This window comes from Neodiprion fabricii, chromosome 3 (assembly GCF_021155785.1).
Source record: "Neodiprion fabricii isolate iyNeoFabr1 chromosome 3, iyNeoFabr1.1, whole genome shotgun sequence".
Classification (NCBI taxonomy): domain Eukaryota; kingdom Metazoa; phylum Arthropoda; class Insecta; order Hymenoptera; family Diprionidae; genus Neodiprion; species Neodiprion fabricii.
Window position 1 is genome coordinate 12,116,319 of NC_060241.1, and position 27,410 is coordinate 12,143,728.

At 41.3% G+C, this 27,410-nt stretch overlaps 1 protein-coding gene across 1 annotated transcript in view; it reads left to right on the plus strand.

Moving 5' to 3' along the window:
- Nucleotides 1–27,410, plus strand: part of LOC124178533 (glutamate receptor ionotropic, NMDA 2B) — a 2,057,245-nt gene that overhangs the window by 862,249 nt on the left and 1,167,586 nt on the right. The window contains exon 8 of the mRNA XM_046561964.1: nt 15,486–15,715. Coding sequence (XP_046417920.1) covers nt 15,486–15,715 — 230 coding nt within the window. The remainder of the gene's footprint in view (nt 1–15,485; nt 15,716–27,410) is intronic.

Genomic DNA, 27,410 nt, shown 5'->3' on the forward strand with positions numbered 1-27,410 from the left:
AAGTAAGGACGCAAGATATGTCTTGGGACGTTGCTTTTTCCCGTACCACGGTGACTCAGAAAAAATGACTGAGAACTTACGGTGTACAGAATAATTCGGCGTCCCACGATGTAAGCTGGATCTAAAAACAATATCGCGAAATGCTGTTGGGCACCTGGTGTGATTAACGCGCCTCTAAATCGTTAATGCACTATACGTCGGGAATGTGCTCGGTAGTTCAGTACCGCGAAGATGGGAGGGGTAATCTTGAAGAGAGAGAGAGAGAGAGACACTCGAAAAACACACGCTATTTAACAAAAGAAGTAAAATAAAATACTGTATTTCATAATAGCGGTTAAACGAAAACAAATAAAATAATTCGAAATTCGCTCTTCCAAGTCCAAAAAAAAAAAAAAAAAACAACAAGAAACTATACGTAACCTACGCTATTACTTACACTATGGAGCTCGCAGCGGGCTAACTGAAATCTGACTCAACATTTACAAAATCTCCCTACGCTACTCTCAATTCGTAAATTCGAAGTTTTTCCTGAATACCAATAATTGCTCGAAACCGAAACTAAAACTACTTTCTCGAAGGTGCGCCGCCCAGCTACCAAACAGACGGCGTCCTCAATCTCACTCGAGATCTTACCCGAGTCGGAGCTTCGACGCTATAGTGAGCTCCCTTAAATCTAACCTTGACAACTTAAATTAACATGAATCTTATTTTTTACTTATTGCAACTGAACAGCATCCACAGAGCTCAACCTTATGTGAAATTCAACTAAACGGATTCGTACACGACAACATAATTCAGACGCAACTAAAATTCCGTAATGCGAACTTCTTGTCTCAACCAGTAGCAATACAAGCAGAGTTCTACTTACAGATTCCTGTTACCGACACTGACCGACATCCTCCACAGACTCAAACCCTTCTCCGCGATGACGTCACAGTCTGCCGTACCGACTCAAGGACAAAAACGTGCTACCTTACCGACTATTGTATCGGTCGACGGTCAAAATCGCACTGCTTTACGGACAATTCTTATTGGTCTAAGGTCAAAATCGTGCTGCTTTACCAAAAATCTTACCGACCGAAGGTCAAAGTCTCCATGTTATGCTCGCCTGTCAACGTTAGAGAATGCAGTATGGGGCGTAAACTTTTTTACCGATCTGGATGTCGGTTACCGTCCCGCATTCTTTTCCCACGACGGAACTGCTGATCTGTAACATCAACCACCTCAAATTCTTTTACCACGGTGGAACTGCTGATGTGTAACATCAATCACCTCACATTCTTTTCGCACGTTATTAACCATGCGATATTCCTAATTTAATGGTTCCAAGAATTGTTTTTACCCACTTGGATGTCGAGACGTTATCGTCAACGTGACATTCTTTGTGGCTTGTAACTGGCATGTGAACTCTACGTTGAATTTTGAACGGGTTCAGTCGAGGCCGGAGTGCAAAGTTGACCCATAGCTGCGGTAGTGTACATTCAGAGCTATAAATCTGCGGTGTTGAGTTACTATCGCTCTAGAAATGCGAAACATAAGTCGGTTTGAGTACAGCTCTGTCAAGGATAGAGAGCAAGGTTGAATCTGACACAAGCTTCGTATTGGCAAAAAATTTTCTCTGAAGTGCTAAAGTAAAGGTGTAAAATCAATTTATGAATATACTATGAAAAACAGTTTTGTTGAGTACAATATCCAGGGTACAGTTGAACATTACTTTACAACGATATTACAGCACACGCACACACAAACATACGTCCAGCTGCCTTATAAGAAGGACGCTCATCACTGCAAATGATCATTTAGTATCAACTTGTCAAGTAGACGTGAGGAAAAAGATAAAAATGGAATCTACAAAGTGTTTGAGATTGATCGATATTATGGAATCGGCGTACAACATCTTGGGCAAATCATGATCAACAGCAGAAATTCAAAAATGGATAAAAGTCGGAAGTCAAAATATTCGGATTCTCAACAAAATTTTGCGGAAGATTTCATAGATTGGAGAAAAGACGAGAATTATCATAACGATCGGACTTGAAAGCGCTCGCGGAGAAATTCAAACGTCTTCAGAAAACGGGTGGAGGTACGCGAAAAGAAAGAACAAGGGATTGAGTTCACTGGGAAGATTTGGAACCAGCTTTTGAGGGGAGAATTCGAACTTGATCCACCGTCAATTTGAAGCATGAAGATATGGAGAGATTTCTAGAAGACGCAAAGGTTCTAGCTGTGACGAAACTAAAGAACGCTTTGACGAAAGCCAGGAGCTCGAAAGCCAACGTCATCCAGGCTTGTAAATTTAAAGTTAGAAAAGATGAATACGCGGCGGAAGAGGTGAAATTTCCTAATACGAGAAATCATCCTCCAGACAACGGATATTAACGAATGGTCCATCGAAAACGCGACAGAGCGTTTGTTGAAAAGGGTGGAAGAGTTCCAGGAATAGAATTCAGGCTGGTCATGACTTGAAATTATAAATCTTGCCTTCAACATTAACAAGTATACACCGCTACGAGGTGGTCTGTATACCCACACCCCGTGACCTAAGCATTTCAGTGATAAGAAGGCTGTGGTGAACATCAGAAACAACTACTCTTACTGCTTTCTTTGGTCGGTCACCGCAGCTCTGTTCCCAGCGGACAACACAATCCCAACGCGACAAGCTCGTACCCGCATTTTAGCTCAGTGCTACGGTATGATGACATAAAGTTTCTCATGTCTCTGGACAAAAACATCATTTCAAAATTTGGTAAACTTAACGGACATTCCGTCATGGTATAGACCAAGATGATCGGGAAAAAAGTGAAATAGTACTGATTCACTTCAGTCAAAATGAGTCTGATAAACCTGTGATTGATCTTTTAGCCACAAAAACTGAAATCACTGAAGATGACGATGATGTTGATATGTAAAGTTATGAAAAAATATCTTTCATTTAACTTGCATTCAAAATTTGTCTCGATTAACAAGTTTTAAAATTTCGAACTGTAATGGTCGTACTTGCACACAGTTTATTGCATGAGTTTGAACAAGACCAAGGTTGAATAACCCACAGAGGAGAAAAAGATACTGAAATCCAAAAATTTCAAGCACAAAGAAACCGTTCTGTTCTGTATTTACGTGGATCTTGAATGTTTGCTGCAACCTACTCATACTCAAGTGTCAAAAAATAGAACAATTTACCAGAATCATGTTTCGTACAGCGTAGCATATTACCTCCATTGCGCCTTCGACGATTCCATTTCAACGTTCAAAATTAAACGAGGAGAGACTTGCATCCAATGGTTTGTGAATTAGTTGGAAAAATTGGCACATTCGTTACAAACATATTTCACAACTGTTGTACCCATAGGACCGCTCAATTGCAATCAGCTTAACAAATTTTATTTATCAACGGTGTGTCACATTTGCGAAAAACCGTTTACGCTCGAACACGTCGAACGTCGTGGTCACAGTCTTTTCAATAGAAAGTATCGTGGTGCGGCTCACCGAGGCTGTAATCTAAATTATCAGAACTCACACACTATCCCAGTGATAATCCATAATCTGTCAGATCACGATTCGCATTTTCAGATTGAAGCATTGGCGACAACTTTTGAGGGTACTATTCAGCTTGTACCCATTGATGACAAATACTTCATTTCGTTCACTAAATTTGTTGAAGGAACGGACCTACAGTTTAGATTTATAGATCCGTATTATTTTATGCCCAGCAGCCTCGAAAAATTGGCAACGTATTTGAATGATATCCAGAAGACAATCACACGTAAATTTTGCACTAGCTCCGAGAAACTTGAATTATTAACCAGGGAAGGTGTTTTCCCGTATGAGTACATGGATTGTTAGGAGAAATTCGAGGATGTTCAGTTACCACCCAAGGAAAAATTTTATTCAAAATTGAACAACCAAGATATGTCGGGTGAAGATCACGGGCACGCATGCAAAGTTTGGCACGCTTTCAGGATTAAAACGTCAAGAGTGTACTCGGACTTATATTTGAAAACTGACGTTTTTCTATTGACAGACGTTTTTGGAAACTTTCGGCAGAGTTGTTGGGCAACGTACAACCTGGACCCTTTACATTATTACACAGCGCCCGGTCTTTCTTTTTACGCGATGCTGAAATGTACTGGTGGTAAACTCGAGCTTCTCACCGATGTTGATATGGTTCTGTTTATTGAAAAAGGTATTCGAGATGGCGTGTCCTAATACTCTAATCGATATGCAAAGGCTAATACTAGATACATGGGAGGTGTTTTCACTTCAGAACTAGAAGAGTCGTATCTCATGTACTTCGATGTCAACAGTTTATATGGTGCTGCTATGAGCTTTGCTCTACCATGCAGTTGCTTTGAATGGATGCCAGATTTCGAACAATTTGATGTATTTCCCAACTTGGACGGAGCAGAGTTTGGCTATGTATTAGAGGTGGTTTTGGAATATCATGAGGAACTGCATGAAATGCACAACGATTTGCCACTGTGTTCGCAGGAGTACATGCCTCCGACTTCGAATAGCAAGCAGCCGAAATTGACGACCGCATTAATTACCATGCAAAACTATGTTATTCATCACCGCGTTTTGGAACAATGTTTAGAGCTAGGTTTAAGATTAGTTGAAATTCACAGAGTACTTAGATTTAGGCAGACACCGTGGCTTAAAAAGTACATAGATTTAAATACCGATTTGAGAAGATAATGGAGAAACGAATTCGAAAAAAACTTTTACAAATTAATGAACAATGCAGTTTTCGGTAAGACGATGAAAAATATTAGAAAATACAGAGATGTTAGATTGATCACAAAATGGCATGGTAGATATGGTGCTAGAGCTACCATTGCCAAAACAAGTTTCCGCTATTGCACCATTTCTGGTAAGGGTATGATAATAGTTGAATTGCGTAAAACTAAAGTCACACTCACAAACCATTATATGCAGGCTTCTCTATTCTAAATCTGTCGAAAATCTTTATTTACGATTTTCACTACAATTATGTTGAAACGAAATTTGGACACTAGGCAAAATTTATGTATACTAAGACGGACAGTTTGATACATCACTTCACAGTCCCTGACAGGTACGACTGCATCAAACAGGACTTGAAGAAATTTGACACCTCCGATTATCCGCCTGATAATGTCTACGGAATGCAGTTGGTTACCAAAAAAAAACGTACAACGGAAAGTACAACGGAAATATTCGCACGTGGACAAAGAAGCTTTTGCAATAGTGTTCGCCATAAAGCATTTCCATCAGTATATTTATCGGAATCATTTCACGTTGGTAACGGACAATCGTGCATTAACTCAAATTTTTTCAAAAACCAAAAGTTTGCCGGTTTTTAGTGCAATAAGGATGCAGTATTACACTGTATTTTTGTCGGGATACAATTGACAAATACAGTATAAAAGATCGGAACAAAATGGGAATGCAGATTGTCTATCTCGTTTACCAATATGTGATAGTGAAGAGTGCGAATCTATTGATGACTGGCAAAGTATGAATATGATTCATACTTTGCCAGTCACATCAGAGGAAGTGATTAAAGAATACGAAAATGACAAGGAACTGTTCAATATCATTACTTTATTACAAAAAGGTAAGGATTTGTCGGTTAAAAAGTGTTGAAATTGCAATCCAAAGGAATTTTGTCTGGAACAAGGTATGTTGTTTAGAAACCACACGGTGGTAGTTCCAAGAACTTTGAGAGCAAAGATTTTAAATGAATTGCATACGGGACACTTTGGTGTTATAAAAATGAAAAATTTGGCTAGGGGTCATTGTTGGTGGCCTGGTATACACCGTGACATTGAACAGGTAACGCAAAATTGTTATGAGTATAATTTATATAGAAATGAGGCTTCAAAAGTAGTGAAACATATTTGGGAAACAGCTACAGAACCTTTTGAAAGAATTGATATTGATTTTGCGGAGCCTTTCAAGAGTAAGATGTTTTTTGTATTGGTCGACGCATTTTCAAAGTGGCCAGAAATTCATATAGTGAATAATATACTGTAACGAAATAATCTTAGAGCGCGCCAGAACTGGAGTCACGCACCCGAGCTTCGACAGGGACGAAATAGCGCATTGCGACCAAGATATTACTGGCTTTTGTTTTTTTTTATTTTTTTTTTTTTTGAGTGCACCGGCTACCCTCCAGCGACCAACTCCGACGCCGAACATCTTTCGAGGCAAGGCGAAACCGCGGAGATCTCGCGGGAAGGACACCGAGGCTGCGGAGGGGGAGGCAACGCAGATCCTTGCAGCGCGGGAATCCAAGGCGGACGCGATTCCCGCTGGCGGCCGGCGCACCGCAGTCTCCCCGCTCACCCCGCCTACGCCCAACCAAGGCAACCGCGAGAGACCAGCTAGCGACGAGGGAGCACCACCTCGCCCAACCCCAGGACTCCGTAGAGCTGCGCGGGAGACGACATCGCGATCTAGCCTTAAGTTCTGCGCCGCGTAGCGACGACAGGTGCGCGGCAAGTTGCGCAATCCCCAAAATCGATGACCGATCGATTGTTGCGCATTCTTAGCGTGATGACGTTACGAAGGATTAGCGTGATGAAATCGGCGTTGCGACCATTCGAGATCACTCTAGTTCTGGCGGTTAACGAGGACTATCGAACACAGCGATCATGCGTTTTTTTTTTTGGTTTTGAGAGTTTCGAGGAAATAGAGTGATCGTGAGGAAAATGGCAGCAACGGACCACGAGGGAGTTGGCCCTTTTATCGCGTGGATGTGGAGCGGTAAGCGCTGTTAACCTTCTTGCGAGAGAATCTCGAGAGATCATTAGTAAAGGCTTGCCGAGGACGGATAGCCAATGAGGATTGGCGTTAGCGACTGTACTCGAGATTCTTTAGCCGATACATTTGCTTGGTGACCGTAGCCTGAGTTGCGCGTAAGGAAGTAGCGTTAATTTCGGGGGATCGAGGAGATCGAGTCGAGTCACGGGTTGAACCGAGACATTATTGCCTCGAGTTTGAGTGTAACTGAAATCCGATACACGGGGTCATTTTACTTCATCCGATACAGCCTCCGTTCTCGTGTAGGTCGCGAGCAGTCTCACGGGGAGCATTCGAATTCGCGACCGCGTCCCGCCGTCGCAGAGAAAGTGGAGCTCGGGTGCGCGCTAATAAAAATATTCGTTCCTAGAGGAGGGTCGCGGGTGCCGCGACGAGCCTCGTTTCAGTTTAGTTTTTTCTTTATTTGCATAATCCGTTATTGTTAAGTTGGCGATTAGCGCCGGTCTGTAGAGGACGATCGCGAGCAGCGCGTCGCGTTCGATTTTGCGTTTGGTTTCTTTTTGTGTGTAAATTAGCGGTCACGAGTAGTATAGTGACTAGCGCACGTAGGCCGTAGAGGTCTTCGGGATCCCTTCATATTTTTTTCTTTTTTGTGATTGATTATTTTGTTTGCTCGTTCTTTTTTTTTTTGTAAGCTAAGCGTTTGCGTTTGGGATCGCGAGGACAAGCTTCCGCAGTATTGTTATTATTTTTATTTTTTTTTGGTATTATCGCTATTTTGAAATATATTGTTCAATTTTCTTGCTGCTTTGTGAAATAACTTGTCGGCGTACGTGTGGCGTATCTCTCTCTACCCAAAAATTACCCCTCCCCTCTCCACGGTACTGAGCTATCGAGCATATGGTCGCGGTATATCGTATTACCGATTTCGAGGCGTGTTGACCACGCCAGGCGCCCAACAAATTTCGCGGTATTATTGCAGGTTCAGGGGACATCGTGGACGCCAAATTATTGTGCACTTGGTAAGTTCTCGGTCATTTTCTCCGAGTGACCGAGGAGCGGGAAAAGTCCACGTCACAATGCAAACTAAAACTATTATACCATTGTGTAGAAAAATGTTTGCTGCATACAATGCTCCAAAAGTAATTGTTTCGGATAATGGAACGACGTTTATTTCAAGAGAATTTTTAAGATTTGTACAAACAAATGGAATTCAACACAAATTCACAGCCCCGTGTAATCTAACAACGAATGGTCAAGCAGAACCCTTTGTCCAGATTCTAAAGAAATCGTTAACAAAAATGATGGAAAATCAGAACACGGATTTGGAGTATTGTTTGCAAAGAATGTTAAATCAGTATAGAATTACATCATTGCCGAAATGTGATAAAAGTCCTTACAAGTTATCATTTAATAGAGAACCACGTTGCAGAATTGATTTGATGAAACCACAGAAAAAAATTATTCAAACAATTGATAACTCTATAAGAAGTTTTTGCATAAACAACAGAGTAAGTTGTAGGAATTATAGTAACAAGGTCAAGTCGTTTTTCGGTAGAGTAATTAAAAGAATAGCTAATTTGCATTATTTAATCAAATTTGACAATAACAAGGTCTGGAAAAGACACATAAATCAAATGCTGAAAATCGGCGAAAACACAGAAAACCGATCGAAAACGTTTATTGATGAAGAATATTATTATGTACCTGATCATGAATTTACTAAATTAGATTGTATAAGTAACGTTAAAGTTGGTGAATATGTGCAAAATGTGAGGAATGTTGTCCAGAATAAGGTACAAGATATGGTAAATATAGAGCCTAATAGTATGGAAATTGAACGCAGTGCGTTAAATGTAGAAGAAACGGAAAATGATGAATTACAAGGGCCTCAAGTTCAAAGAGTTTCAAGAGATAGAAGCAGAATACACTCTCCTCAACGTTATCCAGATGATTGTACTTGAAAACGTAAGAAGGAAGCTTTTTTTTCACAAGGGGGAGTGTTGTGTAAGTGGGCTCAGTAGCATCGGTTTGACGCAAGTGTGTAATGGTGTGTCGTAGAGAGTACAGCACGAGAGCAAGACTCACTCGTCCCCTAGCCTCCATAGCATTCGCGTAATTGTCAGTAGGTCTTGTAACAGTTGAATTTAGCCGCCAGAGAGACTACGGAACTCAGTGATAGGTAGGTCCGTAGGGAGGGGGGCTTTCACCTAAGCGGCGATACGACGGAGGAGAATCGATCGAGAAGTGGAAGAGAGAGGACGGTAAGACAATCGATCGAGAAGTGGAAGAGAGAGGACGGTTTCGAATCGATCGAGCGGGAAGCGGGAGACGACGGATGAGGAGATCGTCAGCAGCGTGCGCTCGCAATAAAGAATTATCAAGAAAGAAGAAAGACAACCGACGAAACAGTAAACGCATCCGGATTCCCGATGGAGGAAAGCCCACCAAGAATGACGGACGAGGGAATACGAATTCGCCGCGCACGGAATTAGGGATCTGAAGAATATCCATAATAACGCTGATGATAAGTTTTATCTACGTTCTGACCTGTCCTAGTTTATTTGTAATTTTTATGAGTATGACTTTTATGAAATTGTTGTCGTCCTAGATGTCCGCCGACCCCATTTTATTTATACATTTATTTATTCTTTTTGTTGATATTTATTCGCGTCTCTTCTTCGATTCTAATTTTATCCATACATGTCCTTGAATTATACCAACGTCCGAAATTTCGTTTAAAATAAAGATAATAAAAAATCATAAAAGAAAATTGTTAACGGAAGCTTTTCGTTAATTGCGAGGGCCTCCGCAATTGGAGTGAATCACAGTCTACACAAACCGCGAGAACGAAAAGACCGTTACAGTCTCAAATGAATAAAGAGTAAATCATCCAAAAATCTCAATCGTTCCTCCTACCCCTTTCACTCCTGCGTGATCGAGAACCCGAGGATGCACCCCTACTAGTGTGTTTTCCCAACCATAAACATATCACAAACGATGAACACCACGTTGTATATGGCACAAGAATCAAAGAAACTCCTTGAAAGTAAAGGGATATTGTCTTTACCCAATAAAAAGCACGGTGTGCATTGTTTGTTATCTTATCATCTTAAGCACAACTGTTTTTTAGAAAAATTATACGGAAAAACAAAAATTCTCTACTAATTCATAATACAGGAAAAAAAATATGCGAAGACACGAAAAAAAGCTGTACTCGAATTTTACGATGATGAGAGGAACAGTCTTACGATGCCTAGTAAAAAAGAATACGTATCAGTACGTGATGTAGGTGGGAACCAAACTTATGTCCGAAGGAAATTAATTTTTTCAAATTTCAAAGAATTGTTTGAAAGCTTTCGTCTGGAGTATCCTGACAAAAAGATAGGCTTTTCAACTTTCGCATCTATGAGGCCAAAGCACTGCACTTTAGCAGGTGCTTCTGGTACTCATACGATATTTGTCTGTTCAATCCATCAGAATGTGAAGCCGATGAACTCAGGTAATCTTCAGCTTTACAACGAATTTGTGAAAAGAATATGTTTTATATCGGAAAATCGGATAGTTAACCGATAAAGGATTTTTATTCGGGATTATTGCCAATAAAAAACTGAAGTTTAACTTAGAAGTTAAAACAAGATAATAGTTTATTAAAATAATCAAATTCTTTTTACAAAGTTTAAGTAAGAATTAGAGATAATCGTCGTATGAATACCGAGACCAACTGCTTCATTCGACGTATCAATTAAGACTGATCATTTTGTTCGATAGTTTTCATATCGAAGGTTGACTCGTTTGCACTTTTGCATCCTTTCATTTCCACATTGAATTTGGGTCGTTAGTCAACGCATCGAATCGGTCTTGGTCGCTTCTTATGCTTATTCGACACATTCTTAGGTATTTCGAAATACACTCGTTCGTTTCTTCGAAATATACGATTTACATTAATGTTGAGAAATTATCGTTGTATCTATCCGAAAACGCATTGAGGATACAACATATGTGATTAACAGAAAATGATAGCAATTAAAATCAAATATTTCAGGTTGCTCTTTGAAAGAGCTCAGCAAAGACACTATACAGCCTATCGCTAGCTACAAGGATTATGTCAACGCCATTTTGTCTCGTGATTCTACCAAAGATTGCTGCCTAGGAAAATGTTCGAACTGTCCGGGAATCAAATTTTTGTACAGCCTTTTGGATGAATTGTTTTCCAATAATGAAGTCAATGAGATAACATACAAGTAATGGATAGCCAAACCTCGAACTTCGCTCGAAACTTTTCTTGAAGAATTTTATGAATTCATCGAAGATTTCTGTGGGAAAGTGAAAGATCTTTTGCCTCATGTTTTCATTTCCAAAAATCAAGGAAATTCCGTGAAAAGTTTAAAAGAATCATTGCAAGAAGGAGAGTTTCTGGCAATATGCTATTTTGCCGAAAATTATGCTTTCGTTATCCAAGATGCGGCACCGAGTTTCCATTAGAATAACGCTCAGGCAACAGATTACTGAGTCGTCATTTATTTTAAAGATGGACACAAAAGTTTGGCAATCGTCTCTGACAATACGGTTCATGATTCAGTTGCAGTCCATCTTCACACGACAATCGTCGTGAACTACATTAAGTCGATCTGTGACAATGTCAGAAAAATTTACTTATTTTCTGATAGTGCACCCCAATAATTTAAAAATTTGTCACATGCTGTTTACATATATTATCACGAAAAAGACTTTGGTATCAAAGCGGAGTGGCATTTCTTTGCCACAAAACATGGGAAAGGTCTGTGTGATGGCGTTGGCGGGACTCTGAAGCGAGAAGCAGCCCGAGCAAGTTTACAGCGCCCGGCGCCCATCAGATTGCCAAATCACCACTGCAAATGAGTTGTACCATTAGGCAAATCAATCTTTCAATCTCCCTAATATTTCTGTAGAATTTTCAACGAAGCAATTTTACGATAACGAAAAAGTAAAAATAGAAAAGAGATTTGAAAATGTTAGCCGAATATCACATTTACAAAAGATACATTGTGTGATTTCCCAAAGCGACGAAAGCGTAAATGTAAAAAATTATTCATCCTCGATAAATTACACATCATATAAAATTCGCAGATCATAAAATGCAATAGTATTTATTCATTTGTAAAAATCCTTCCAAAGTCTTTTCCTAAATTTATATTACTTTCCCGATGGTGTTGCATTTAGGAAAATATATTGAATCCTGAAAAATGCGAAGAAAATTAAAATTACTAAAGAAAAAATTATTCGTTGAAAAAATTGATAAAAAATTACCGTTCTGCCTACCCACTTCGATTTTGTTTGTGACATTTTTCATTTTGGCTACAGAATTGATGTCATTTTTTTCATAATTTTCAAAAATGTCCGTTTGACCGTTTTCGAAAGTATTATCACTTAAGGGGTCGAAGGGGCGTCAGGGCGGTTGATGAAAGACTGAGAAAAATTTGGAGATGTTATTTTAGGCTAACGAAACACCTCTGGTCATTAAGACTCAGATTGGAGAGGAAGAGGGGCAGTCCCTTGTCGAATTGACCTGGAATGCCCCATATACAGGATATCCCTAAATTGGGGGACACGGACCAGCCAGCGTGATACCTGACTGAAATGCAACCGAGAATTTCTTTACCGGAAGCTCGTCCGACGCATAGATTTTGAATTATAAGCGATAGAGCTGGGCCAATCAGAGTGCACCATTTCGTTTGGATTTGCCGCCACGGATATTGCTGTTTTGTTCGCCTGGGTGAATTATTATTATTCGTTTACGAATTAAATATCGGCACCTCCCCTCTCTCCCTGTTGTACCCCTTCTCGGGCGCTGACCTCGGTATCGTTGCCGCGGCACACGCTGCCGGCCGCACATCACGGACGCATATCTGACCGATCCAAGGTCAGATTTCCAAAATTTATGATGGTCGATCCAGTATTAGTGATTCAAAATAAAAAAAAAACGTAATATTTTTTTATGTAATATGACATGCGAGGGCTTTTGAATCGTCAATCACAACTCTGAATTTGTAGTTGGAAATTGAAATTGGATAATAATATAAATTTGTTCCATGAACCTTGAATTGGCAGTGTGAAAACGGGAAGTTCGAGGGCTGGCTCACGGTCAGCCTTAAGCCGCTTGTTTACTCACACGGACGATGCAATTCAGTATCGATGTATGTGATTTAAGTATCAATTACTCAAAATTTATCAAACTTTAAAATATTTTGAATAAGACTATGAATTATAAAAATATCTCTTCTGATATTAAGACTACACGCAGAAATTTACCAAATCGATTAATTTTTACCAATTCAATCGAGCCGTGTCCGATTATTTTGTTGAAATCGATTAATCGATACATCGATCATTCTCAGATAAGTGGCCATCACTAGCATTGATCTCAACAATTTCAACGTTACTTGCCACTCCAGACCCGCATTGAATCGACGAGGAAATAAGTAGGAATCTGAATGACACCATATTTTTTTGAGTTGAATTAATTGAATTTATTCATGTAATTCGACTTCATTTTTCTATTCCAAACAATAATAATTATTTTTCCTCAAATTCAGATAGATTTATTAAATTCGAACTGCTTCATTCAAATTCAGGTATTTCGGAATTTTCGTCTTCTTAATTTAAAATTACTTTTTTATTTGAATTTAATCATTTTTTTCTCTAAACATAAAATTTTGACACGAATCTAAAGTAATTTGAAGTAACTTGACTTATGACAACTCTTCCTAATTCAGTTATATCTCAAATAATTCTCATTTATTCAGTTCTTTAGTATTAACTCAGGTGAATCGTAATTGATTTACAAACCTATTGACACGTCAATTCAGCGAGTTATTTTTCTCTCGCATTATTGAAAAATCGGATGTCAATGATGAATTTAAAACTAGTGGAAAAATTATGTTGCAAAGACACAAAAAATGTTCGGAAAGCATAATTCTGAAGATCTCAAGCCAGATTGATTGAATGAGTAATTATGAACCCTAACGGCATATTAATCATCTAAAGTCTCTAATTTTATGCATACATCGATGATTGGAAATGTTTTATAACATTAAATCTTACATCCGCTGATTTATTTGGAGATTTATTTTTATTTTCACTCGTAGATGTGTGTTTTGTAGTATTGTGTAGCTGGGGATTCGCTTATGTTCACACGCACGAGTATGCGTCCGTGATGTGCGGCCGGCAGCGTGTGCCGCGGCAACGATACCGAGGTCAGCGCCCGAGAAGGGGTACAACAGGGAGAGAGGGGAGGTGCCGATATTTAATTCGTAAACGAATAATAATAATTCACCCAGGCGAACAAAACAGCAATATCCGTGGCAGCAAATCCAGACGAAATGGTGCACTCTGATTGGCCCAGCTCTATCGCTTATAATTCAAAATCTATGCGTCGGACGAGCTTCCGGTAAAGAAATTTTCGGTTACATTTCAGTCAGGTATCACGCTTGCTGATCCGTGTCCCCTAATTTAGGGACATCCATGTTTGTCTCTTTCTACGTAACGCCTCAAGTTTTCGTGCTACACTTGATTTTACTCCTTACATAATTTCCGTACTGGGCCCTATAATTCAAATCGTTTCTTAAGGAGTAAACTCAAAAAAAAAAAAATCTGAATCATCTTACGCTATTCGCTCAAGTGTCCCCTCCGTAGTTTCGGATGCGTAACTTTAGTTCTGGGACTCTTTCACAAAGTCTTCGCGACCCAATCATGGAAACCCCTAAATTTGGTTCCGCCAAGGGTCCAAGGAGCCCCTTCTAACGGGCATCAAAAATGCCACGTTACAGTCTACGTATATCATATACACGAATTGATTACTGTTTTCACTATTTGTTTGTAGTTTTTGTCTCTCCTATTTCTGAAGATACGAAGATCAATATGCGATACTTTATCGCGGTTTTTTTTTGTCGCCAACAACTTTTGTTTGACATAGTTTTTGACTAAATTATTAGGTTCCAAATGAAACGATTCAACCTTTTGGAAGTGAAAACTTCTTCTGCACGGGAGTGATTTGAAACTCGATAAAACGAAATGAAACGACTATCGATGTGATGAAAATATCGTTGAACCAGAAATGCAAAACTTAACTCAATTAGCGCGACAATGATTTGAAACTCAATAAAACTCGATGAAACAACTATCGATGTATCGAAAACTCAACTTCTTCAGCACCGTAATGATTTCAAACTGGATGAAACTTGATGAAACGACTATCAATAAACCAAATAATTATTTCACTCCTGATACTGCATTCGCCTTATTCGCTCGCAGTTTAGTTTCTGAAGGTTTCACTTCTACCACGTGTGAACTGCACACTTATTTTTTTTTTACGATGACCTTGGGAGCTGATCGCAAAATTATTAATACCATTTCATTATGTCATCGAAGTACTCTTAGCTCAATTTTACAGATTCGCAGCAAAACGTACTACCTTTCATGCTTTTCAGCTGGCCTATGAGTGCGTAAGTCAGTGTAATGAGAAGCGTGTACGCAAGACACAGCCAGTTGAGGCCAGCAAACAATGAACCACGTGCGCATGGTAGCCTGTACATAATCCGCTGATAAGTGATTACAGAGTTAATCAGCCTTTTTTTCAACCATTATTGTTTTGTAGAATCAGCTCCTACGATATGAAATTGTTGGCTAAATTGCTTACAATTATATATTATGTTGTTCTATTGAATATCAAGTTACTTAAATAAATATGTTGTCAATTGCAGATTGGAATATGGAAATCCTGGCAAAAAGAAGGGCTGGATATCAAGGATATAGTTTGGCCCGGTGGCTCCCATACTCCGCCGCAAGGGGTGCCTGAAAAATTTCATTTGAAAATTACTTTTTTAGAAGAGCCACCCTACATTAACTTAGCTCCACCAGATCCCATTACTGGAAAATGTCTGATGGACAGAGGCATTCTGTGCAGAGTTGCCAAGGAATCTGACATAAATGGGTGAGCGATTTTACTGACCTATTTGAGCTCGATACCAATCCATTGCACTGCACGTAGGATTGTATCATTGCTGCAAAATTACTTCATTCTTGCCTTCGATTATGAATAATTTCGGAAAAACGTTCTGCAAAACCTTGCAGCGAAAAATCACTGCTCGAATTCTTTATGCAAATGCTGTCGTATTGAAGCAACAGTTAGGTTATGAGTTTGTTGTGCAGTATCAGTCCAATCAGTTGGGTAGGCTAGTAGATAGGATACTGAGAGTTCTGAATCAAGATAACGGCAGACCGACCAAGCCAGTTTGATGTTTGATGATGTACTCACCTACAGTTGGTATGTCATCTACAACGGGCCCGACATTTAGCTATGTTAACAGTCGATTTCAAAAAACGGGGAACGTTACCATGGGTTTTCACTAGTCACTCCACCTTCATCGATTATTCGATGTTGTGTACCACTAACTAATCACACATAGCGGCAATCGATAAGATCTGTTTTGTTGTTGTGTTAATTCAATCACTTATTGTGAGTCTAGAATTCTGCAACTCATGGAAAAAAAAATGCCAGAGAATGATAGCTTTTGAGACAATGCTGACAAAGAGCTCAATGGGTGACAAGTCGATCAAATCAGTCTGCTAGGTGAGGGATTCCTATACGATTTTTCCAAGAATTGCGTGTCGAATCATGTTTATTGGAAATTGTGATGGAGATGAATGAAATATAAAACGTAAGTTTATTTCAGCCGCGGCTCTGTTTTTTCCGACTTCTCTTTATAAACTATTCCTTAATTATAAGAAACTTGTGGAATTGAACTTTTATTGAATGCAGGGTATTTAGAAAAATTCAACTTTATCAGCTGCGTGGACCGTCAGCCGACCAAGAAGATGTCGGAACTGGAAATTAGTAGGATATATATAGTAGAGGATCCGGCCCTAAATCGATCTTCACCAAGGTGATTAATGAATAAATTATGTTTCAAATTAAATTTTATACACTAAACAATAAATAAAAAATAGGTTGCCTGAAAAAATCCTGGCAAGGCTATATTAAATTGTTAATTAAAAAATGATTTTTTTTTAAAAATTGTACCGGTGAGATTAATGAAAAAATCTTATACCAACAGAAAGTATGAAACCTGTAGAGTGTGCAATCGATAGGTTGCCGATTTTTAACCTGGCCAGACTACTAGGTTGACAGGTAAAAACAGGTGTATTAAAATTAGGTTCTTACACTTTTCATGATTAATGAAAAAATTTTATATCAACATGTGCGCTGTTTTATTCTGAACACGTTGATATAGGGTTGACTGCAAAAATATTGGCCCTAATAACGGTTGCCGAATTTAAAAAATTAAAATATCGGCCGAACTGGCAATAGAGTGACAGAGAGATCCAATCTAAATTTCCCATGCAACAGAAAAGGATGCAATACAAAATCGAGAGACGCTTTAGTTAACTCAACGTCTTTATACTTGAAATTCTTCTTTTTACGAAAAGCTAATTTTAATGAAATATTTTCAAACGTCTTATCATTAAAGTCAATTAAAGAATCACATAAGTCACATAAAAAACACTTTTTAGCCATTTTTATTACAATTATATAGAAAAGCACATGTGATATAATATTTCAGGTTAGTAACGACTCCAAGACAACAGTTCTCTTTCTCTATCGCATGCGCACTTGTCACGAGCGCCGCATATTTACCCAAAACTATAATATATTACCGATTATATCAATTATTTTATATATTATTATTATTTTTAGAAACAAGGAAGCATAGTTTTAGTTAGTCCATACCAAATATTTTATTATAACCAGTTCGTGGAGTAGCCAAGCGCAACGGCGTAGTTGGACAGCCAGCAACGTCAGCGTCTTCGCGCTCGCCAGATCCCGGGTGTAATCAACACGGGGATGAGGCGAGCGCGAAATCACGCGCTTCGAGAATGACTGTTGCGAGGCGAGCCTTTGTTCGAAATTGTAAATTCAACGGAAACTCGCTCGCCGCCCGACGTTTCAAGGGATGTCGGACGAGCGAGCGAAGGCAGTCCCCGTTAGAGACAGCTAAGAACGACATCAACGGAACCCAGGCTTCTTCAGAGCTGCTGTGTGAAGAGTATCAGACTTAGAATCACCGACGATTAGAGCGAGAACACCTCTAATTCTACAAGCGGTATTCCAGAGCATCTCGCGTCGCGGCGTCAGTCTTTGAAGCTAGAAATAAGCGCAATTGTATAAGCCACGAACTCTATAGTGCAGTGTAGCCCGTAAATGAGTGTGTGAAGGTGTATAAACTTCGGCACCTTCGAGGCCGAAGCAGCAACCGAGAGAGAGAGAGAGGGAGAACGTGAGTAGAATTAGACCAAAATATTGTAAGCTTCCTTGTTTAGAACCTTTTCTGCTTTTAGTTGAACTATTAAACATTCTATTACTTTGCTTCCTACAAAATATTGGCACGTTCAATTGAAATCCTCTAAACCTATTCCCAGGGAACGCCCTGTAGAGGACGTTCACCTCCCAATCCACCTAAAAATTAAACATGAACCTCAGTAAGAACAAAGAGGGTTGAAGTCGTCGCGTGCGAGACCGCTCCGCACGTGACACACTCACTTTCGTTCGAGGGTCGCGTCGCGCGCAGCTGCCGTATTGCATCCTTTTCTGTTGCATGGGAAATTTAGATTGGACCTCTCTGTCACTCTATTGCCAGTTCGGCCGAAATTTTTATTTTTAAAATTCGGCAACCGTTATTAGGGCCAATATTTTTGCAGTCAACCCTATATCAACGTGTTCAGAATGAAACAGCGCACATGTTGATATAAAATTTTTTCATTAATCATGAAAAGTGTAAGAACCTAATTTTAATACACCTGTTTATACCTGTCAACCTAGTAGTCTGGCCAGGTTAAAAATCGGCAACCTATCGATTGCACACTCTACAGGTTTCATACTTTCTGTTGGTATAAGATTTTTTCATTAATCTCACCGGTACAATTTTAAAAAAAAAATCATTTTTTAATTAACAATTTAATATAGCCTTGCCAGGATTTTTTCAGGCAACCTATTTTTTATTTATTGTTTAGTGTATAAAATTTAATTTAAAACATAATTTATTCATTAATCACCTCGGTGAAGGTCGATTTAGGGCCGGATCTTAGACTAATAATATCACGGGGGTAAGACTCGTGAAAACCAAATTTAGAACCTGTATTGCGGCCTCGCTCGGTCAGGATTAAATATCTTCTCACCGCTTCGAACGGAAAAGATACTATAACAAAGTTTGAATATGAATTTTTTATTCTGTTCAAGCACTATGTGTAAGTGTTTCGGCAAGGTATCGAATAGTTAAATGTGTGTCTCGCGACACTCAAAATCGTCCTCGCACATGTACGCACACTCGCGTGCAATGTTTACTTGCCGTCTCTGCGTCAAATCTCGCCGCTTGCCCGTGTCGCGACTCAAAACCCATCAGCTGTATCTCATGTATTGTCTACTATCTCGAAATCATGTATGTGTATAATCTATGTGTTCTCTCGCTCTGTAAAATCTTCACTCTCTGTAACGTTCTCTTGCGATACGGTTTGTATCGCCTCATCGAAACCAATAAAAATCTCAATTATCGGTATTCATCATCTCTCTCCATCTCAACAACACTTTCGTTTCATTCACACTCGTTCTCATCACTAATTCGCGGATCCCACGTTGATGATCCATATCTTTTTGCCTTCTCTCTAAACATTTTTTGGTCCTTCGAGCCGGATCAGTCGCGAATCGAATCGGATCATTCGCAAATCGAGTCGAATCTTTCGAATCGTTGCGACTTACGGGAAAACGAATTAGCTAGTGAGTGAAACGGAACTATCGCGTGTGCATCAAGTTGCGAAAATTCACGTTATCAAAGTGAACAATCTCGTTATCGGTGAAAACCATCAACAAAAATCAGTCGCGTCCGTTAAATTCAAACGTGCGGTGTCCTCTGTAGTGACCGTGACTAAGATCTGAGCGTCAACAACACCGATCTCTTGAAGTGTGAATCGCGTCGCGCTACTATCAGTGTGTTTATGTCTCATTCGTGAAAACTCAGTTCGTCGCGTGAGTTTAAATCCTCTCGTACATCAACATGTCGATCGAAGAACATATCGAACGTCAAAACGATTACATTTGGCGCATCTCTCGTGCCGTCGAGAACCTGCGCAAGCTCGGCGAGGCAAAAATCACTTACGGGCAGGTGAAGTCGCGGCTTAATGCTTTCAATTCAAGTTGGAATAAGTTCCAAGAGAATCACGAAAAGATCAGCGAGATCAAGTTCGCAGCAAAAGGTGATCAACTCGACGCGATCAAAAAGCTTACGTACTTCGCGAAAGATTATTACGGGCTGTGTGGAGAGCACTTCTTGAGTGGCGAAGGAGTGATGCTTGATCTTCTCGAATCGCTAAAGCCTGCGCCTGCAGCAACCGTGCAAACCGCTGCAGCTCCTCAAGACGCACCAGCAGGAGGATCATCAAAACGGTTACCGCGTATCGAACTGCCCACTTTCGCGGGCAGCTACTCAGAATGGAAGCCGTTTCACGACCTCTTCTCGTCGATGGTTCGCGAAAATTCGCAACTTTCGGAAGTGGAAAAGCTGCACTACCTCAAAACCAGTGTGACCGATGAACCGTTACAATTTATCAAAAACATTTCCCTCAGCGCAGAAAACTTCCCTCGAGCTTGGGAAACTCTCGTCTCACGATACGAAAACAAGCGGCTTCTGACTGATTCTCATCTCGCGACACTTTTCGCGATTCCTCGTGTCACTAAAAAATCATCATCGGAACTAAAGAGCTTGCACAGCAACACTTGCGAAGCTCTTGGCGCGCTCGAACTTTTCGATGGTCCCGAGAAATTAGGGGATTACATCATCGTGAACATGACGATTCGCAAGCTCGACCCAGCATCTCTCGAAGAGTGGGAGAAAAGTGTTAGCGAGAAACTCGAGCCCCCCTCGTTTGCGGAGCTCAAGGTGTTTCTCATCGGTCGCATCCACACCCTCGAAGCCGTGGAGCAAGCTCATGCTCATAATCAAATCGCGAGGTCGAAACCGCACTCATCGCAAGGAAGGTCAAATGTTCAGACGACAAGGTCACATACGGCGCAATCAAAGGAACAGTCGTGTGCTTGTTGCAAAGGCAACTACTACATCGCGTTCTGTTCGACCTTTCGCGACAAATCTCTGGATCAAAGAAGGGAAGTGGCTTCTGCGAAAAAGCTTTGCTTTAATTGTCTCGGTCCACATCAGCAGAAGGACTGTCGATCCAACAAAACGTGTCGCGTGTGCAACGGTCGACATCATTCCTTGCTGCATCGAAACTCTTCCTCAATCTCGACAGCTGCTAACAGCGGCACATCTCAAGGACAGGCTGCAGTAGCGCAACCTGCAGTGCAGAACGCACCAATCTCGAATAGCGCCTCTCAGGTGAGCAGCCACTCAGCTCAGCCTACAATGATCAAGCGCTCCAGTTCTTCTCGCCACAGTGCAATTGATCGCCTCGAATCCGGAGACTGGAGAAAGAATCATCGCTCGCGCTCTACTCGATCAAGGATCCGAAAGTTCATTCGTCACGGAGTCGCTAGCGCAACAATTGCGACTACGTCGGCATCAAGCAACGATACCGATCATTGGCGTCGGAGCTCATCAATCGGCAGTGACTCGCGGCATCGCGACATTGCAACTCCAATCTCGTGCTCACACCTCGTTCTCGTGTCAGGTGGAGGCACTCGTGCTTCCACGACTCACATCGTATCTACCCTCATTTCGACTTCTCGTCGAAGACTGGCCTCATCTACGAGGACTCAACCTCGCGGATCCAAGCTTTGCACATCCCAGTCAAATCGACGTAATTCTCGGAGCTGACATCTACAGCAACATCATTGGTCAAGGAGTTCGAAGAGGAGCACCAGGAACCCCAATCGCGCAAGAAACTCAGTTCGGTTGGGTCCTCTCCGGCTGCGTTTCAGCGGAAGCAGCAAGCCCCTCGTATGGCGCAGTCCAAGGCTTCCAATGCTCTCTCGATCACGAACTGCTCGATCTCGTGCAGCGGTTTTGGAAGCAGGAAGAAGTGTCGAAACCTTTGGCACTAACTTTCGAAGAAGAGCGTTGTGAGCAACACTTTCGCGAAACGGTTTCTCGAACTGCGTCCGGTCGTTACGTAGTTTGGCTTCCGCTCAAGGACAATTCGGTAGAGCTCAGCAACTCGCGGAATCCCGCGCATCAAATGCTCCTTCGTTTGGAGAAACGGTTCGGTATCGACGCGAAACTCAAGGAGGCTTACTCGAGCTGCCTTCGTGAATATCGTGAACTCGGGCACATGCGTCGCGCTATCAATACACCTGAAGACAATTCCTGCGTGTTTTATCTTCCCCATCACGGTGTAGTTCGCGACAGCAGTTCAACAACAAAGTTGCGTGTCGTATTCAACGGGTCTCAAAGAACCAACCTCGGACTCTCTCTCAATGACAATCTTCTCGTCGGTCCAAAAGTGCGAACCGACCTCGCGGACGTTCTCTTACGCTGGCGACAATATCCAGTCGCGTTCTCATCAGACATCGTCAAGATGTACCGACAAATTTTGGTCCACAATGATGACCAAGATTTTCAGCGAATCCTCTGGAGGGAAGAACCAGAGCTACCGATTGAAGAATATCAACTGACTACGGTAACGTATGGTCTTGCAAGCGCTCCGTATCTCGCGATCCGTGTTCTTCATCAACTCGTTCAGGACGAAGGTAAGCAGTATCCCTTTGCGAGCCACGTCATTCTCGAGAACACGTACGTCGACGACATCCTCTCAGGAGCAGAGGACGTTGATCAAGGTCGCGAGAAAATCAACGAACTCAATCAATTGCTCAAGGCGGGCGGCTTTGAACTTCGAAAGTGGACTTCAAGCCACCCAGAAACTCTCGTTGACATTTCTCGAAACCATCAAGAGATCGCGATGCATCTGAATCTCGATCAAAGTCCATTCTTTCGGGCTCTCGGTCTTGCGTGGAGACCAGACATCGACGCGTTCGCGTTCTCTCCGCAAATTCATCAAACTCGGGACATTTTCACGAAACGAAAAGTTCTCTCACAAACCGCGCAGCTCTTTGATCCTCTCGGATGGCTCTCGCCGATCACGATCAGAGCCAAAATCTTTATACAGGAATTGTGGGCACTCGCTTTCGACTGGGACGAGCCGCTCTCAGCTTCATTGTCCTCGCGATGGATCGAGTTTCTGCAAGATCTTCAAGGCATCTCAGCTATCACCATCCCACGATGGATCGGGTCAAGTTCAGCATCACTCGGGATAGAGATCCACGGTTTCGCAGACGCCTCTCAAAGTGCATTAGGCGCAGTGATCTACGCGCGAACGTATATCAACACTCACGAAGTGCGCGTTTCACTAGTGTGCGCGAAAACTAAAGTAGCGCCGCTAAAGAAGGTGACAATTCCTCGTCTCGAACTCTGTGCTGCGAATCTTCTCGTCCGGTTGATGTGTCATGTGAAAAAGACTTAATTTCGAAAACACCCCGGTTTATCTGTGGAGGGATTCCACAGTCGCGATCGCGTGGATCAAAAGCCACCTATCGCGGTGGAAGGAATTCGTTCGTAATCGCGTAACGGAAGTCCAAGAGTTCGCGCGCGTTCGTTGGTATCACATCTCGGGTTTTGAAAACCCCGCTGATCTTGCGTCTCGTGGTGCATCTCCGGAGCAACTCCAAAAATCACAACTTTGGACCTTCGGACCATCCTGGCTCTCGAAGCCTTCTGTCAATTGGCCATCCTGATCTCCGCGACCGGAAGAAAACATTCATGTCGAGGAAAGAAAATGGCTGTCGACGCACATCGCAACTGCTAATCCGCTACAAATCTGGGATCTCGTCGATCGCTAGTCAAAACTATCAACTCTCCTCAAATTCACATTATTGTGTAAACTCGCAGCAAATCGGTTCCTCGCGAAGACGACATCGAATCGCGTAAACACGTCTATCACTGTCGGACCGATCTCTACTCTCGAATTGAGCGACGCCCAACTGTTTTGGACCAAGGTGACCCAGCAGGCGTACTTTGCAGAAGAAATTCGCCAAATCGAGACAAGCTCAAGTCTCACTCGAAGTCATCCACTATCGCGACTCACGCCGTTCATCGATTCGAACGGATTTCTCAGAGTCGGTGGTCGACTGAATCACTCATTGCTTTCGTATGACGAAAAGCACCCGTTCATCTTGCCTCGCGAATCATCGTTCTCCACATTGATCATCGATCATCATCATCGGTTGACGCTCCACGGAGGTTCGCAACTCACTCTCGCTACAATCCGACAGCGCTACTGGATCCTGGGAGGAAGAGTACCGATCCGCATGTTCATACATCGTTGCGTTCCTTGTGCGCGTCATCGCGCCACCCTCAGCAGCCAACAGATGGGCCAACTCCCTCAGTCTCGAGTCACGCAATCAAGGCCGTTTCTTCACTCTGGCGTTGACTACGCTGGTCCATTCTCGATCCAAGCCTCCCGCGGAAGAGGAGCGAAATCATGCAAGGGATATATCATTATCTTCATCTGCTTCACGACCTCGGCTGTGCATCTTGAGCTAGTTTTGGGACTACACGACGGAGGCATTCATCGCGGCGTACAAACGCTTCACATCTCGACGAGGAATTTGTGCCTCAATCGCAAGCGATTGTGGAACGAATCTCGTCGGCGCAGACTCAGAACTTCGCCGTCTTCTCGCTGCATCGTCAAAGGAGTTCTCAGAAATCGCAAACATCCTCGCATCACACGGAACCCAATGTCGGTTCAATCCTTCCTCCGCGCCTCATTTTGGTGGAAAATGGGAAGCCGGAGTGAAATCAGTCAAATTTCACCTCAAACGAGTCATCGGAGAAGCTACTCAAACGTTCGAGCAATTCGCGACGTTCCTCACGCAAGTAGAAGCCACGCCTTATTCTCGACCTCTTTGCGCTATCTCGGACGATCCACGGGATCCAAGTGCCTTGACTCCAGGACACTTTCTCTTCGGCTCAGCATTGAACACAATTCCTGAGCCGTCACTCATCGAGGTGCCAGTTCAACGGCTATCGCATTGGCAACAATCGCGTCAAATGCTGGAGCATTTTTGGAAACGGTGGAGTACGGAGTATCTTCAGTCCTTCCAAAACCACTCGAAATGGCAGATTCATCACGGGAACATCAAAATCGGATCCATCGTTCTCGTAAAAAACGAAAATCCACCTCCATCTGTGTGGCCCCTCGCAAAAGTGATCGAAGTGCATCCGGGAACCGACGGTCTCGTTCGCGTTGTAACCGTTAAAAAGAAATCCTCTGTGTTAAAACGTCCAATCGTAAAATTGTGTGTGCTTCCAGTGTCCTCTTAAGACAATTATTGACTCTAAGAATAAATAACGCACGGCGGGCGGCATAATCTAATTTCGCGATCGTTACCGATAGCGAAGCGGGCGGTATGTTTCGGCAAGGTATCGAATAGTTAAATGTGTGTCTCGCGATACTCAAAATCGTCCTCGCACATGTACGCACACTCGCGTGCAATGTTTACTTGCCGTCTCTGCGTCAAATCTCGCCGCTTGCCCGTGTCGCGACTCAAAACCCATCAGCTGTATCTCATGTATTGTCTACTATCTCGAAATCATGTATGTGTATAATCTATGTGTTCTCTCGCTCTGTAAAATCTTCACTCTCTGTAACGTTCTCTTGCGATACGGTTTGTATCGCCTTATCGAAACCAATAAAAATCTCAATTATCGGTATTCATCATCTCTCTCTATCTCAACAACACTTTCGTTTCATTCACACTCGTTCTCATCACTAATTCGCGGATCCCACGTTGATGATCCATATCTTTTTGCCTTCTCTCTAAACAGTAAGAATGTATGTAGATGGAGAATGTTTACATTTTTCGATTCTTGCTTCCGATGGGAAGCCAAATAAGACGGACAAGCCGTCTAATAATTGATATGCGGATATGCATATCGTTAATTGCGAGAATGTCATTGTTAAAAGATACAAATTCGAACTACTGGTGATTTCGAAAAATTAACGACGGAGCCAGGAATCGAACCTGGAGAGCGATTCTGGATCTTTTTGCGCTACTTAACGACTCTGCCTAATGTGAACGCCCCGTTGTCAGGCGCTATCTCGGTGTACGTGCGTTACTGATCTATCGGAATTTCTTTATTCTATGGTGAATTGTGAAATTTCTCAAATAATTTGCCGCGTTTCGGAATCAGTTGCAATAATTCATAACGACAGGTAAGTAACGAGTTTTTAATTCCGGAATATTTTTTTTTTCATGTGCTACACAAACGAACGTTAATATTTTTGGAACGCATTAGAATAATACGTGTCTACAATTCAGCTCTTTGATAATAGTATTAATTGAATAAAGGTTGATTATTGATTGTGGCTGGGTAAAAATGTTACAAAAACTATTTCAAAAATTTTTGAATGAATCAAAAAAATGTATAATCAAAAATAATACTGTAAATTTTTATATTTGATACAGGATTTTGGACAGTTAACGATATGTGATTTGGAGAATTCTTAGCAAATCAAATTTGTCGTGATAAATATATTTAAAAATTGTGAGTGCTTTTTGGAGTCCAACATCTCGAGGAAGTTGAGGGTCAGAGACCTAAGTTGAGTTGCCGTGGAGTGCCTGCTGTATACGTTATATTTAATTTAATTCCAATTAAATACATCACCAATCTCTAAAATGCGTTCCATACACGAATCCGAAGGAAGCAGACGATCTTACGGCGTATGTGCACTAGGGTGGTCCTTTATAAGATCATACCCTAATTTAACGCACCCGTAGGCTGCCATGTCTTCAAATAAATAGTAAAAAATGCCCCACAGTCCTCAAATTTTTCCGATTTGAATAACGTACTAATCTTGGAACTCGATGGAAAATGTTTTGTTCCTTTCGCAGTATTGCTCCGAAGAATCTAAAACCTAACGAAATTCTTACATGTATGGTGGTGTGAATTTTACAGATTTTTAACGTTGTTTTGTTACTACTCAATCGTGCTGTAACTCCAAAAATAACAATTTCAATATAGTTTTCGGAATTACAGCTCAGAAAATAATGTCATTGAAAATTCGTAAAGTTTATATGGGATACCTATTACCGTAGGTAAGAATTTCGCCAAGTTTCAGATTTTTAGGAGCAATACTGCAAGAGGAACAAAAAAACGTATGTTATTGACATGGAAAAATTCGAGGGCTGTGGGTTACGACTTAAAATTGAGCTATGAACCCGACCTTCTGGCTACATTTTATGTTATTTTTTTGGATACACAATATCAGTCTACACGGGCCACAAAATTTCTAAATGACCTTATTAAGGACCACTATAATGTGCACTAGGGTGAGCCAAAAAAAACGAGTATTTTTTTTTTTACTTTATACTCTAAAAATCGGTTGCTAGATACCTCTAAAGAATTCTCACCAAATATGAGCTCTTAATTTTGATAACAAGGTCCTCCGCTTTACAATTTTGCATTTTTTCCTGAGTATTAGAAACAAAAATTCATATCTCTTTGACAACTGTTCGTTAAAAAATATCTCTCCTCATATTCTTGTAGGAAATCGAACGCTCTACAAAAAAGGTCTCTTACAATTTTTTCGTAAACCTTACCGTTTAAAAGATATCAAAGCTTAAAGTT